At 50.4% G+C, this 12,278-nt stretch overlaps 1 protein-coding gene across 1 annotated transcript; it reads left to right on the top strand.

Moving 5' to 3' along the window:
• The first annotated feature begins 2,572 nt into the window (after nucleotides 1-2,572).
• On the top strand, nucleotides 2,573-11,027 carry PLP1 (proteolipid protein 1). Its single transcript, XM_065411377.1, has 7 exons — nucleotides 2,573-2,591; nucleotides 3,863-4,049; nucleotides 5,626-5,782; nucleotides 7,906-8,074; nucleotides 8,814-8,887; nucleotides 10,136-10,201; nucleotides 10,956-11,027. Exons 1-7 carry the CDS (start codon nucleotides 2,573-2,575, stop codon nucleotides 11,025-11,027), a joined length of 744 nt encoding a protein of 247 aa, XP_065267449.1.
• The last annotated feature ends 1,251 nt before the right edge of the window (nucleotides 11,028-12,278 follow it).

The raw sequence follows: 12,278 nt of genomic DNA on the forward strand, positions 1-12,278 counted from the left end.
CTCTGTCAGGGAGACCAGTAGCTTGCCTCTGGATAGCTGGCAGAGACTTCTGCAGTCTGCCAAGGGAAACAGGCTGTGAGGCCCTGCGGGCTGCCTGGGGGTAATCTGGGGAGGGTGGGGGGCATCTGCCCCTAGGCACTGGCTGGTCTCTGATAAAAGAACCTCCTTTTGCCTCTGCCATGTCTGTTGCTCCGGAGGTCTGTGCTAAGGGGAGATGGGGCTGCATTTAGCACCATGGCCCCAGTCCATGACGAGGGCTCCTAGATGCTGCCTCAATAGTAATAATCATAAGGTATCTTAACCCGGGACAGTCTTGCAGGCTTGTGCTGCCCGGAGGAGACCACCTGGGATGGTTTTCTACCTCTATAACATTAGCCAGGATCGCCAGGGCCCGGGAGCTTTGGCTGATCCTGGGCAGCCCCTGGGGTCTCTCCCCAGCTGGTGAAGGGCTGCCCACGGGAAGCCACGCTCCGCTCCCCCAAACCCAACACCGGCTCTCCGCTGGAGTTTGTTAGAGTGGCTGCATGGAGGCCTCACAGAAGAGGCTTTGTCCCGACTGGGGATCTATGGGGCTCTGAGGCCCTTGTTTGTCTCTGGCACCTCCTGGCAATATGCAGTTACCTCACTGCTCTGCACCCCCTCCTCGCCCACCCCTGTACCAGTCAGGGCTGGGCTAGCACACTGGACCTTTCAGCACTCATCAGCCCCGTCAATGGGAGCACTGTGTGGGGGGAGTTCTCGGGGGGGCGGAGGGTGGCAGAGGCTGGGGGTGTTGCACTGCCGGGGATGGGAGGGTCTGTGACTTGGAGAGACAGGGCTCCTAGTTCAATGGCTCATCCTGTTGTTTTGGCCTTATTGTTCTGCCCCATTTGTCAGCTGGGCTGAGGTACAAGGCCGGGAATTGTGCTGATACAAGGGGCTCTTTCTCTTACCCCCTTCACAAGAAGCCTTCCCCGCCTCCCTTCAGTTGTGTCCCAGATTCCTGCAGCATGTGACACACCACTGCCTCCCAGAGCCCCTGTGCTCCCAGGCCAGAGAGCGGCGAGGAGAGCTCCAGGCAGCACTGGGGCAGGATGGGCTCTGCTGAGATGGATCCCAGTACAAGAGGTCCCCAAGAACAATCACATCCATCGCTGTGAGGTGTGGACACAATCTACAGTGCAATGCGCAGGGTCTCGGTCCCTTCGCTTGCTGCCTCTGGCTGAAACAAAGCAAAACCTATTCTTGCAAAGTGCCTCCTAGATTGGGACATTCAACCATCTTCAAAGCATCTTCCCTAGATTGCACCTTTCATTGGAGATTAAAACCACGTTGGCCCATTTCCCGGGGTCTATATCCCAAAAGCTACCCCTGCAGTCAGTGCCCCCATGGGCAAACTTTGCCAACAGACTAAGGACTGGCTGGGCCAGAGAGACCCAGCTCTTCTCACCTTCCAGAGGAGGGCCCCTCCATTAATGGGCGGTGGGAAAGAACAGGGGAAGCCTGTCTGTGTTTTGTGGCTAGCCAGCAGGTGAGATGATTTCAGGCTCCTGGGCTGGCCAGCCAGCACTCAATTCACATGCCAAATGTGGAAGAAAGGAGGGCAACTTTTCACTGCTGCAGCTGCAGTGCTAAGCATTAAAGCCCCAATTCAGGAAAGCACATGTTTAGCGTTAAGCATGTGTCTGAGTCTCTTCCGCTTCAACGGGATTTAAGCACATGCTTAAGGTTAAAGCAACTTGCTTAAGCGCCCTTCCCGAATAGGGAGGCTTCACTGAATCAGGGGCTGTCGTAGCTTTCTGAATTTCCTGCAACTGCTCTTCCATGGGCCATGTCTCCTGAAAGGTGACTGCCTCTCACAGTGCAAAGCATGTGGCTTAGGGTGCAAGGAGCTCTCTGAAGATCATCTCATAGCAAATCCTAGGCGCTGGAGCTGGAGGAGCACCATGCATCCAGTTCATCTCCCAGGTCAGTTCAGGCTTGTTCCTTACACCCCATTTTCTAGCGTTTGCTCCAGTCTGGGTCTGACCGTCCCAGGTGATGGGGCTTCCACCACCTCCCATAGGAATCTATCCCATAACCTACTGCTTTAAAGAAGTCCATCTGGATTTTTCCAGCCTAAATTCCTTCCGTTTTCTGTCTAAAACTACCAGATTTACCCAAGCGTTTAGGCTGGGATTGTCAAAGATTGGCAGAGATTAGGTACCCAAATCCCATTAGGAATCAATAGGAATTGGGTGCCTAACTCCTTTAGTCCTCTTTGATGAGCCTAACCTTTTTGTGTCAGGAAATAGGTATTGAGTGCTCATCGCTGAGGAGCTCAGCAGAGGCTCCTGGGCAGCGGTGGATGGGCTGGAAGTGTCTTTGCTTAATTATAGCTATTACTGGCTATTAGCTAGCTATCATCTAGATTAGACAGTGGCCTGGGTGTCCCGTTACCTCCCAATTTCCGGGCTGGGTCGGTTAAGCCACTTAGGTACAATGTAGGAAGTTAAGCTACTTGCTGCAGGTTGCCCGATCTCACACACACAGGGCCTCCTTCTGATCTCACAGCAGTGCGACTCCCTCGGCTACTCCTGGTTTACATCGGTGAATGCAGAAGCAGGCCCAAGGTCAGTCGTTCATCTTGGATTGGCTCCCAGTCCCTTGCGGTAGCCAACGGCGAGGATGCCAAAATAGGAGCTCAGGCTGCTTGGCTGGGGTTTGGGAGCATATTCCTGTAGAGTGACGTCGATGGGAAGATCACGCTGTCTGATGGAATCCACTTCCATCTCGTGCACTGGTCCAGCCCTGCTGCAGAATCACCTGTCTGCCATGAGTCACACATGCTGAGGAGGCCTGCCTGATCCCAGCCTGCCGCTCCCATGGATGCAGCTGTACAGGCCCCGCAGCAGCCACCAGCACTTACTGCTGACGGAGGTGCTGGTTCCAAACCTCTGGTAACTGAATAGTCCGCCCATTGTTCCCTGTTTGCGTCCCCTGGTCCTACTCTGCCCCCGAGCATGGCGAACACTGAGGAGCATACACAAGCTGGCAAGGGAAGAACAAAGCCCCATTGTTCTCAGTGCCATGAAGGGATCAGTACAGGCTGTAACCTTGCACTTGAGGGGAGGGGAGAACATCACTGCCAGTGACCCTGTGGATATCTTATGGGCCCATTCTTCAGCAGGAAGAGAAAAACACGGTGGGGCGGAGTAGGGAGGGAAGTGGGTGTTGGCTTAAGTAAGAATGAAGTGCATAAATATCACCCTCCATCTTCAATGCCAAGGTAAAAATCATACATTAAAAAAAGTTCTCATCTGCGACCATCACAACAGCTCCCATTATTCATGTGGGAAGCCCTTTTAACATCTCATTTGTCTCTCTCCCTGTGACATTTCCAAAATGGAGACTAGTCAGTTTCACCTGTGTTGCTAGCAGCTAGTCAATTTCATTTCCCTGTTCCTGTGCCCTAGGGCAATGCTTTCATTCACATGCAGCGGAGGTCCACAGGGAACACCATATCCTATCTAATTAACCTGGGAGGGGCTCAGATATTAAGGAGGGGAGCCCCAGTACTAAAACTTGAGAATTAGATCTTAGCTTCTCTATCTGGTGTTCTTACAGAGCAGAGCACCCACAATTGCAGTGTCCATGCCACTGAGTTTGGCTCTCCAGCCCTGCAGATGGATGTTTGCATTTTTCTTAACATTGGGAAAACCATTTTTTTCTTAGTAGGTTATTTAAGCCTCCCTTGTTTCCCACCCTTTATTAGTTTTTATTAATAAACTTTTCATGGAGCAGGGAGGGGGGAGGGGCACATCTAACCTACCTGACAGTGTGCCACCCCTTTGGGATGATGACAGAGCTCTGTGATCGAGCTGATTTCTCTCTTCTTCCTTAGGTTGGTTAGAGTGCTGCGCAAGATGTCTGATAGGGGCACCCTTTGCTTCGCTGGTTGCCACTGGGTTGTGTTTCTTTGGGGTAGCACTGTTTTGTGGCTGTGGGCATGAAGCACTCACTGGCACCGAGCGGCTAATTGAGACCTACTTCTCCAAAAACTACCAGGATTATGAGTATCTTATTGACGTGTAAGTATTCGTCTTCTCATGCTCTAGACACTGATGCCCCTTTCCAGGGCCCGCTTCCCAGCCATCACTCCCCTGGCTTTGGAGGGCTGCACAGGACTCCCATCAGAACTCCACACCGCTCTGCAGTCACTCAGGGGCTAGTGTGGAGCTGTGAGAGATGCTGCCTCTCCCTGGGCTACTAAGCTAACTCAGTCCCTGCCATCCCAGCGAGAATGAGATTGGGGCCAGGATCTGAAGCTGGTTTTCCCACAGGGTTGTGCAGAGTACTAACCACTAGGCTGCAGGGCTGACAGTGCAGTGAGTCCACATTCTGGAAAACAGATTCAAAAGGGACTTGTGGTTTTGGATGCTTAACTTGAGACACCTTGAAGTGGCCTCGTTTTCAGAGGGATGGTGCTCAGCACTGTCTGAAAATCAAGACCACTTCAGGAGTCTCACACTGGGCACCCAAAAATCAGGGCACCCAACATCACCAGTCTCTTTTGAAAATTTAGGCCAGAAATTCTTAAAACTTCTGGGCAATAACATGCCGTCACCTGTTGGCCACCTTCACACCCAGCTTTGAACCAGCCCAGGCCTGTTATGGGTTAGCTGGTTATCTTGGTATCAACATGCAGCTGGGTTGGGAAACAGGCTCCATGATCCATTTCTATGGGGTCATTGATCTGCTTGCTTCTTACAGAGTTGGTCAGATGATTCCTTCATCCCAATGGGAAGAATTGACCCCCTTTACAAATCTCTGGGCATGCAGTTAGTTCAGCCCTGTTCCCATCACCTTGGGCTGTTGTTAAGACCCCGTGATCATGGGGCTGTCCATGCCTGCCGGATTTGCTTTGACTCAGGGGAGTTCTGAGCACTGAATGGGCCCATGAGCTCTTTCAGTCCAGCCTATGGCAGAGGCTTGGTGAGACTGCTGAGTGTTCTCCCTGCCTGGAGGGGACCCTTCTTCATCTTGTTTTTTTCACACATGTTTTCTATCTGACCCTTGCTAGGTACGGTGGATATAGTGTTGGATCCTCTGCTCTCGGTAGGTATGGAGAACGCAGGGTAGCCATACTTGCCAGGCAGAGCAGGTCTCACTGCCCTCGATTTACCACGCTCTCTGCCTGGCTTTATACACAGGCATGGGACCAGGTATCTCCTTTTCTCCTTCCCTGCTGTGCCACCCATAAGCCATTCAGGCAGATGCTTTTCCCTACCTCTTGCCTGCTCCATTGGTCATTTCCTTTGGGATCTTCCTCATCCTCCCTAGCCTATTCCCTCCTTTCTCCCATTTGAGGTAGCTTCCCTGATCGCTTTAGCCTGATTCTGGAGTGGAGGGGGAGTAGCAGAGGTCAGAACTTGCTTCTCAGGCTCTAGGTAAGTCCTGGGGAGCTGTTCATGTAGGCCATCCTTTGCTCTGTCTTTCCTGGGAGGGGAACTCGCTGCTGGTGGCTCCCAGGAGAGATTCTCTCTGTGGTGCATCCTATCGCTCCAGGGGGTTTGAAGGAGGAGATCTGCAATGAGAGTTAAGAGGTTATCTTTCTCTCTCTCCTTCCCTCTCTTTGTCTCTGTCTCTTCCCTGTGTCCCCTCCAGGATCCACGCGTTCCAGTATGTCATCTATGGAACGGCTTCTTTCTTCTTCCTCTATGGAGCCCTCCTTCTGGCTGAGGGCTTCTACACGACTGGTGCCGTCAGGCAGATCTTTGGCGACTACAAGACCACCATCTGCGGCAAGGGCCTCAGCGCTACGGTAACAGGGGGCCAGAAGGGGAGGGGTTCCAGAGGCCACCATCAAGCTCACTCTTTGGAGCGGGTGTGTCAGTGTTTGGGAAAATGGCTAGGACATCCCGACAAGGTGATCTTAACCAGGGTTTGGCACTAATTCACGTGACTGGAACACTTGTGCAGGTTGACGTGACTGATGGGCATGAGACTGCAGCCCTGTTCCATCCGGCTGACAGGCTCCGGCGGGAGTCGCGTACCCGGTGGAACGGCTGCACTGATTCGATGGCATCTAAAAGGAAAGCGCACCCCGCCGGCTCAGCCGCCCCGCCACCGGAGGCTCCCCATGGCCAGATGCACTCCTCACCACCCCAGCTACACCTCCTGCCACCTTTGCTGACCTCTTATTTGTTAACCCCTTCCCCACCCTTATTCCCCCTCTATTCAAGCCCCTCCATTGTTTCTATTTGCTGGAGGTTGCACTTTAATTTTAATGTTTAAACAAAAAGCATTTTGTTTGAAGTCAGTTGATTTCACTGGCAATTGCAGTGGGCCTGTCACCCCACAGGATTCAGACCCGGGGGTTATCAGTGATTATTATTTGTATTGCAGTAGTCCCTGTAGGCCCAGACCAGGGCCCCATTGTGCTGGGTGCTCCACATAACCCAAAGACGCTCCCTCCCCACAAACATATGTATTCTGCATTGTGTTTGTGCAGTGGTCTGGTGGGGTGTTTAGATATTATTTAATGACCAATAAGGAATGGGTCTTTTATTATTTCTGGGCCGGCTGCTGGCAGTCCTCCTCTGCTCAAAGGCAGCAGTGACTCTGGCAATCTGCCTCCACCGGTGGCTTCCACTGCGGCTACTGACTACGATTCATGACTTATGACTTTGGGGGGTCACAAGTTTTAGGGTTGTTCAGCTTGAGTCACCTTAAAAGGGTCTGCTTTTCAGAAAGGGCTGAGCTTCTGTCCTCTGACAGCCAGGCCCCGTTGCTGTGTCTCAAACTGAGTGCCCGAAAATCAGTAGCCACTTTTCAAAACCTTGGCCACTGTGCAATGACAGGGCAGTCATGGACGTGACAATGCCGCAGTGAAACATCAGGAGGTGTCTGGAGGCAGGGAGATGAGGCAGTGCTAAAGCAGTTAGAAGGAGAGTTTTATAGCTTGACCTTCAAACAAATTGTTTCTTGTTTAAACATCCAACATTAAGCCAATACTACAGCAAGTGCCAGCAGTTCTCTACAAGTCCGATCCTACAAGGGGCTTGAAAAACTGGGGGTTGCGGTTAGGTTTAACACCTCTCAGGATTGGGCAATCTGACAGCGTGTCCCATGTGTTATTAGACACAACGCAGCTTTTTAGGCCTTAATCCCAATTTTAATTCAAAAGGTTCATTTCATCCGCAATTCCCAGCTTACAGAAACGGTGAAGGGTGCTCCTGGCCTTGGGGAATTGAGCAGAACGGATGCGGTTTCCTTTTAAGATAATTTATTTTGCACCTCGTGGGCCAGATTTTCAATATTGGGTGGATACAGCTGCACTCACTGGTTTGCACACGGCCTGCTGATGCCCATAGTACAGTTTGCCCCTGCACTGAAGGCTGCACAAGGCCCAGTTATGCCCATCAGTGAATTTCACGCACAGATCCCCAGTGTGTGTGTGTGCAAATCAAGGATTGGCACATGCCTGTGGCGAGTGAAATACTGCCCTGGCCAGGTGTGTAGGTAGATACCCAATCCACACACATAGATTAGATATTGGCACACAGGAATTAGCCAGGTGCAAGAACATGTGCACAGTTGTGTGTGCCTGACTTTGAAAATTTGGCCCCACTTAAATATATTTTTTCAATTGTGAGTGTGTGTCTATATACAGGTGTGCGCCTGTGTGCATATTGATATTGACGCATGTGTACAGACACACACACAAACACACATGGCATCAGTTCTCTAGCCTTCCGACAGGCAGACAACTGCCCTGTTGTGTCTGCTGGAGGTGCTCTCTCTTTCCTTCCGATTGGTGGAGATCCTTGCATTGCATCTCATGTCAGGCTGCTTGCAAATCTCCAGTCTCATGCTCTCATGTCTGAAGGCTCTGGCAGAACATTAACCCTTTTCCTGCCATCTTGCTTGTCTTGACCATTTCAGTTTGTGGGCATCACCTATGCCCTGACCATCGTCTGGCTCCTGGTGTTTGCCTGCTCTGCTGTGCCCGTCTACATTTACTTCAATACCTGGACAACATGCCAGTCCATTGCCTTCCCCACCAAGACCTCTGCCAGTATAGGCACGCTGTGTGCTGATGCCAGGATGTATGGTGAGCCTTGGATTGCATCTCTCTCTAATAAGCACCATTTTTTCAAAGACACAGGAACAGACCCAGGTCCCATTGAAGTCAGTGGCAAGACTCCCACTAACTCCAGCAGCCCCCAGATTTGGCTTTGCATTCTAGACATTCTTGAAGAAAAGCCGATGATGCAGCAGAGAATTATGAGCAGAGACGTCTGGGTGGGATCAGCAGGGTCTTGGAAGGGTGATGTGACAGAATTTGGGGTGGATAGAACAGACGGGCAGATATAGCATAATTTGGTTGGAGGCACTTGCTGCTAGATGTATCTCAAACTGAGGGTCTGTTTACACTGCAACCGTGGGTGTGACTGCAGCTTGTGTAGACATACCCAAGCTAGCTTTAAGACAGCTAACTCGGGTACTGGTAGCAGTGGAGGCACAGCAGCATGGTCTACAGCACGGGCCACACCCAAGTATTTACCCAGGTGGGCTTGTACAGCCCAGGCTAAAGTGCATCCTGCCGCTGCTTCTCTGCGCCAGTAGCCAAGCCAGCTGTATTAAAGCTGCAGTCACGCCCCGTGTTTGCAGTGTATTCATACGATTAGAATAGAATGACTTTCTTTCCACTCTCCTATCTAAGTAACTGACCTGCCTTTCCCACTTCCTACATACATTAGTGGCTCACAATGGGGAAGATTGAGCCAGGTTTCCTGTGCCCTGTGGAGTTCCACTCAGCTCATCCTGGATGACTTTTGTGTCTCATGTAGGTGTCCTTCCATGGAATGCTTTCCCAGGAAAGGTGTGCGGCTCAAACCTTCTGTCCATCTGTAAGACCCCTGAGGTGAGTGCACCGCTGGGCCACGCCAGCCATTCCTTCTGAGCAGGTACCTGGATCAGGAGAGGCAAAGACATTTGGCACCGTCAGCCAAGTTGGAGTTCTTGGTGCCAGGAGTCAGACCCTATTGCTGTGGGTTTGCATTATGAATTGATATGTATAGAGGGCTGGGTGAAAATGTAGGTTGGTCTTTGAGGCAGGGAGCATGGCCCCATTGTGCTTGGAGAGCGCATGGCACATTTTGAGTGCTATCACAATCTAAATGATAAAATAAAATCACGTGATGTCACGTCTCATTTTAGAGGCAGTGGGCTCCAAGCTGGACATGATCACAAAATTAGCAAGCCATGTTTTCCTTTCACTCACATCAGTGTAACTCCTTTGAAGTCAGTGTGTTGCAGTGGTGCAAGTGAGATCAGAATCAGTTCCAGTGAGATTAAAAGAGTTGACATAACCTGGTTTAATGTCTATACAGCAGCATAGGTGTTGCTCGTTGACAATCTCTCTCTAAGTGAGCAAAAATATGAATCCTTCCAGGTCAGAGCTGGGTTGTTTTGGATGAACAGGGTAGCAAAGCCTAAAACACTGAATGCGAACAGCATAGACAGTGAATTATTGAGGAGACAGCATTGAGGAGCCCAAGATTAACTAGGAGGTGGCCATGTTGTATAGGACAGAGATCTATTGTTGGAAACGCCAACAGAGAGCACATCTGTCTATGGTACACATCTGTCCTCCATCACTGTAGTATCTGAGCAGCTCTCAGTATCCCTGTGGGGTAGGGAAGTCCCATTATCCCCATTTTACAGATGACAGTCTAGGCACAGAGAGATTAAGTGATTTATCCAAAGTTGCAAAGGAAGTCTGTAGCAGAAGGACTTGAGCCCAGATCTCCTAAGTCCTAGGCTGGTGCCCTAACCACTGGACCATCCTCCCTCACTGAATGGAGATAGAACACCCTTCTTTCCCCTGGGCTAGGCGATCCACACAGGACACCACTGGAAGTCCACAGGTAGAGCAATTTGTAGAAGGGCCAAGGCTGGATGAATATGAATGTGCCTAAAGCAGACCCTCATGCCCATCACTACCAAGTGCTGCTGGGACTGTAGATGCCATCTCATTGACTGGCTCCACAGATCCAGTCCAAATTTTGTGAAGAGAGGCCTGTTTGCAGATACCTTGTGGAAACCCCCTTTGTCTCTGCTGTTGGGGAAACATCTGTAAATGGCGACTCATTATTTTATTTCCTTGCAGTTCCAAATGACCTTCCACCTGTTTATTGCCGCATTTGTTGGTGCTGCAGCCACACTGGTTTCACTGGTGAGTCAATGCTCCACCTAAAAGTTCTCTTCTCATCCTAAGAGATGCTGTTAGGAGGTGAGATCATTAAAACAAGGCAGCTGGTAGTCAAGAAACTCACGTAACACAGAGTGCCTGGTTATTTCTTCCCCTTGCTCGTTGGAGCAGAGCCGTGATTTTTAGAACCAAGAAGGTAGCAGGAGAAGTTGCTGCTGGAAGGTGGGGATCATAAGGAGAGGTGGATAGTGTCATAGAATCGCAGATGACAAGATTGGATGTGACCATCCGACCCACGTAGTCCAACCCCCTGCAACAAGCACTCTGCTGTATTGTATGCAGCCGTTCCCTGAATGCCTCACGTAACTTACATTTCATCAGAGACATTCCATGCTAGTGTTTTTGCACCAGTACTGCTGGTGAATGGGCTGCTGAAACTGTTGGGAAAATGACCATTTCTTGAAAACTGACTATGCCTTGGTAAACTTATTGTTGGTCCAACTAAATAAAAGGCGTCCAAAAAGCCTGGAGAAGAGTGTCTGACTGATGTTAAGAAGGCCATCTCAGGCATCCTGGAGAGAGATGGCTAATCAGTTTGAAAGGGGCTGGGGCTTATGGACAGAGTAAGCCAGATCCTCAGCTGGTGTAGATCAACATGGCTTCATTGATGTCTGTGGATTTACACCATCTGGGGTTCTGGCCCAGCCCTGCTTCGCTGCACACAGAATGTTGGTTTGAATCTTCCTATCTCTCACTTGCTCTTTTCCCCCCACCACAGCTCACTTACATGATTGCCGCTACTTACAACTTTGCCGTCCTCAAACTCATGGGCCGAGGCACAAAGTTCTAGTCTGCCAGAGGGAGCCGGGATATCCGAAATGCCCTTTTTTCTCTAACCACGAGGCTTTAACAATGCAGCCACCCAATACCAGGTCTCCTACTTTAACTCCATCTTCACCGCTGACTCCCCCTCTTCTTCCTCTATTGTATCCATCACGATGAGCATCACAAGGACGGGGAGACTCCCAACGATGGATACGTCCTCATGCACTTTTCTCTCGGTGTACGTCTGTAGCTATGTTGCTCTGCAGCAAGTCTTGCTGGGAATAGGGGAAGTTAAACGAAGAGGATTTCCTGCCAGGCCAAAACCAGGAAAAGCAGAGGAGGGATTGACTCCAACTTCCCGACACTTCCTAGAAAGAGGAACGAGCCTTCCTGCTTCTGGGAGGCAAGAATCAATGTTGGTTGCTCTACCATGAGTGAGAAAGATGCTACATAGAGAGAGGAGGAAGTGGCCTGGCCTTGATTCCATCACTAGAGACTCTCCTTGTTATAAAAGACCCAGAACTTGCTTCCATCTTCATACTGCAGATGGAGGAGAAGAGGACTTCTCCATGGTAAAGAAAGAGAATTTACCTTAATCGGCATGCTGCAGCCAGGGTAAAAGGGGTTTAGAGCAAGGATCTTCCCAATATGGGGAGAGAGCACAGACCCCGATGCTCATAGAATCCCACTTCCTTAACCCAGCCAACCCTACTTAAAGCATAAAGGAGCTTGGTGTCTGTAGACTAAGGGGACTCTTGGTCTTACACCTCAACAGAAATAGGGATTAGAATTGTCTCAGCATTGCATGGGAGCCACTCCCTGTGTCCCCTACTGCAGGTCCTAAGCAGTATGGGAGAGGTGGATACCAGCTTGGACTAGAGGGACTTCTCTAACCAGGGGCCTGAGAGTGTAAACCCAGAGGGGTCCCTTTTGTAGACACGGGATAACTCTTTGGACTGTATGTCTTTTCGCATCTTTCCTCTTGTAACCAGCTGTGCACATTGAACTCTGTCATACCTTCACAATGGTGCTCTTCTCTTCGGGTGACGTTTGCTTCCGTAATGTTCTGTAAATCGAAGATCTTGATTTGTTTCTGATTCATACCAAATTTAACCTTTTCCCCACTCCCAGCCCTCCCTTTTTCTCAATGGTTTCCCATGAGCCAGGCTGTATATTTTGAAACTGGCCAAAACCTGAAAGATTCAGTGTCTCATTTTGACCATGGCCAGTCATTCAGAAGGCAATTAAATAAATGACTAAGGGGGGCACAGCACAT

This window comes from Emys orbicularis, chromosome 9, assembly GCF_028017835.1.
Source record: "Emys orbicularis isolate rEmyOrb1 chromosome 9, rEmyOrb1.hap1, whole genome shotgun sequence".
In the NCBI taxonomy this organism is placed as follows: Eukaryota; Metazoa; Chordata; order Testudines; family Emydidae; genus Emys; species Emys orbicularis.

What these genes read in the sequence shown, in the direction of transcription:
- PLP1 (XM_065411377.1), top strand. An exon ending in TATGAGTATCTTATTGACGT is followed by an intron (nt 4,050 to 5,625) that starts GTAAGTATTCGT and finishes TGTCCCCTCCAG; the next exon opens with GATCCACGCGTTCCAGTATG. An exon ending in CCATCTGTAAGACCCCTGAG is followed by an intron (nt 8,888 to 10,135) that starts GTGAGTGCACCG and finishes ATTTCCTTGCAG; the next exon opens with TTCCAAATGACCTTCCACCT.